Consider the following 2,273-nt stretch of genomic DNA (forward strand, 5'->3'; position numbering starts at 1 on the left):
TTCGACCTTGCTCGAATTAACTCACATTCGACCTTGTTCGAATTAACTAACATTCGACCTTGTTCGAATTAACTAACATTCGACCTCACTCGAATTAACTCACATTTGACCTCGTTCGAATTAACTAACATTCGACCTCGTTTGAATTAACTGTGACATTCGACCTCACTCGAATCAACTCATATTCGACCTCGCTCGAATAAAATGACATTTAACCTCGTTCGAATGAACTAACATTTGACCTCGCTCGAATTAACTCACATTCAACCTCGTTCGAATTAACTGTGACATTCGACCTCGCTCGAATTAACTCATATTTGACCTTACTCGAATCAAATGACATTCGACTTCATTCAAATTAACTGACATTCAACCTCGCTTGAATCAAATGTCATTCAACCTCGTTCAAATTAACTAGCATTCGACCTCGCTCGAATTAACTCATATTCGACCTCGCTCGAATCAACTGACATTCAACCTTGCTCGAACTAACTCACATTCGACCTCGCTCGAATTAACCCACATTCGACCTCACTCAAATTAACTAAGATATGTTCGACTTCGTTTTGAACTAACTTAGTTCAGGTTATATTCGACCTCGTTCGAATTAACTAAGTTATGTTCGACCTCGTTTAGTTCAGGTTACATTCGACCTCGTTCGAATCAACACCTATTGGCCCCCGGCCTTGACCAAAACTAAATTCTATTTCGACCTCGTTCAACACACATAAACCAAGCTTCTACGACTAAAGCAGCCAAATGGTAGAACAAAAGAAAGAAGTATAAAAGCCCGAAAAGAAGGAAAAGAATCAGATACGAACAACAAAAATGGCATTTCATGCTTCAAATATATTCTTTACAAAGGCTAGAACAGACGCCCGCAAAAGTGTGTACAAAATTTACAAACAAAAAGAAAGAAGAATAACTATTCGCCACCTAACCTAACAGTGCCATCTCCACCATCACCGTCGCCATTAGGATACTCATCCTTGTACCAGGCGTCATGTTCAATCCCATCCACATCTTCCCCGCCATCACCAGCCTCTGGTGTAGTGGGGTGATAGCTACAAGTGATCCGAGCTGCACGTGCCTTAGTGCGATCATCCTCGAAGTCGGCCTCAAGAACTTTCCTCGCCATCATCAAATCTTTAAATATATCCAGCTGTGCTTCGGCATGAATCCACTTCTCATATAAATCCTGCAAAACATCAGGGAAAATAGAAGTGTGAGAAGAGGATGACTGATCCAATAATTGCGCCTTCTCGGCCTCGAGAAAGATGACTTGGTCACCAAGGCTCGAAACCTCTCTTTCCAGCTCCCCTATTCGTTCTTTGAGCTTTTCTTCTCTGAGTTTGGCCATCTCCACATCATTTTCCCGCTTAGATCGAAGGACGTGGATTGCGGCCTCCAAAGCCTCCACTTTCGTCGACGCCCCCAGCCGAGCCAACTCAGCCTTCTCCAAATCCGCCATCTTCTCAGTTACATCGCCACTCAGAGCATCGGCCCTGATCAAACATTGCTCGAGCTCGGCCCGCAAAGAAACTACTTGGTCCTGAAGGTCCGCACATTGGGCCTCAACTCCCTTGCTCACCTCGAGCTCTTCCTCTTTCTCTCTCAGTGCTCCATAGAGGACGCTGCACTTGTCGATAACTCTTAGCAACTCGTTATCTTTATGCTTCAGCTTGTTTCGGAAAGCTTGGAAGTTGCCACTCTCACCAAATCGCCTGCAGATCTCACAGTGCTTGTTGCAGTATTCATGGTACTTTCTCTCCGTACTTGTACTTTTTGGGTTGACTGGGGGCTTGTCCCATATACGTAGAAAAAGAGATAAGGGGAAAGGCATGTAACAAACATTTGATAAGAACACTTTTTGAGAAAAAAGACTCTCTCTCTAGAAAAAAATACAAACATTACCTTTCTTATAAGATTCTTCCATCCATTATTTCATATTTTTCCATCAAATTTGAGAATAGTTCTAATATTCTAGGATTTGTGTTAAGAGCTTGAAAGCTCTGTTAATGGTAAGAGAGATGAAGAATAGAGAAGACTAAAAAGAGAAAAGAAGCTTCTGGAAAATGATTTTTTATTTTCACTAACTGAATATACGATACATTGTACACCTTTTATACAAAAATAACTAACTCCTTAATTACTATATTAACACTAAATAACTAACTAATTTGCTAGCTAATCTATAGCTCAGCATCCCTTAACACTCCCCCTCAAGCTATGTGGTGCGAATAAGTTAAGCACTCCTAGCTTGGATAACAGAA

At 41.4% G+C, this 2,273-nt stretch overlaps 1 protein-coding gene across 1 annotated transcript; it reads right to left on the reverse strand.

Moving 5' to 3' along the window:
* Positions 1–925: 925 nt before the first annotated feature.
* Positions 926–1,843, reverse strand: LOC138879321 (peroxisomal and mitochondrial division factor 2-like). The gene has a single exon (XM_070158926.1). It carries the CDS (start codon positions 1,841–1,843, stop codon positions 926–928), a length of 918 nt encoding a protein of 305 aa, XP_070015027.1.
* Between the last annotated feature and the right edge of the window lie 430 nt (positions 1,844–2,273).

Source organism: Nicotiana sylvestris, chromosome 10, assembly GCF_000393655.2.
Source record: "Nicotiana sylvestris chromosome 10, ASM39365v2, whole genome shotgun sequence".
Classification (NCBI taxonomy): Eukaryota; Viridiplantae; Streptophyta; class Magnoliopsida; order Solanales; family Solanaceae; genus Nicotiana; species Nicotiana sylvestris.

Excerpts from the sequence above, each read along its gene's own strand:
- LOC138879321 (XM_070158926.1), bottom strand. The coding sequence starts at position 1,843 with ATGCCTTTCCCCTTATCTCTTTTTCTACGTATATGGGACAAGCCCCCA.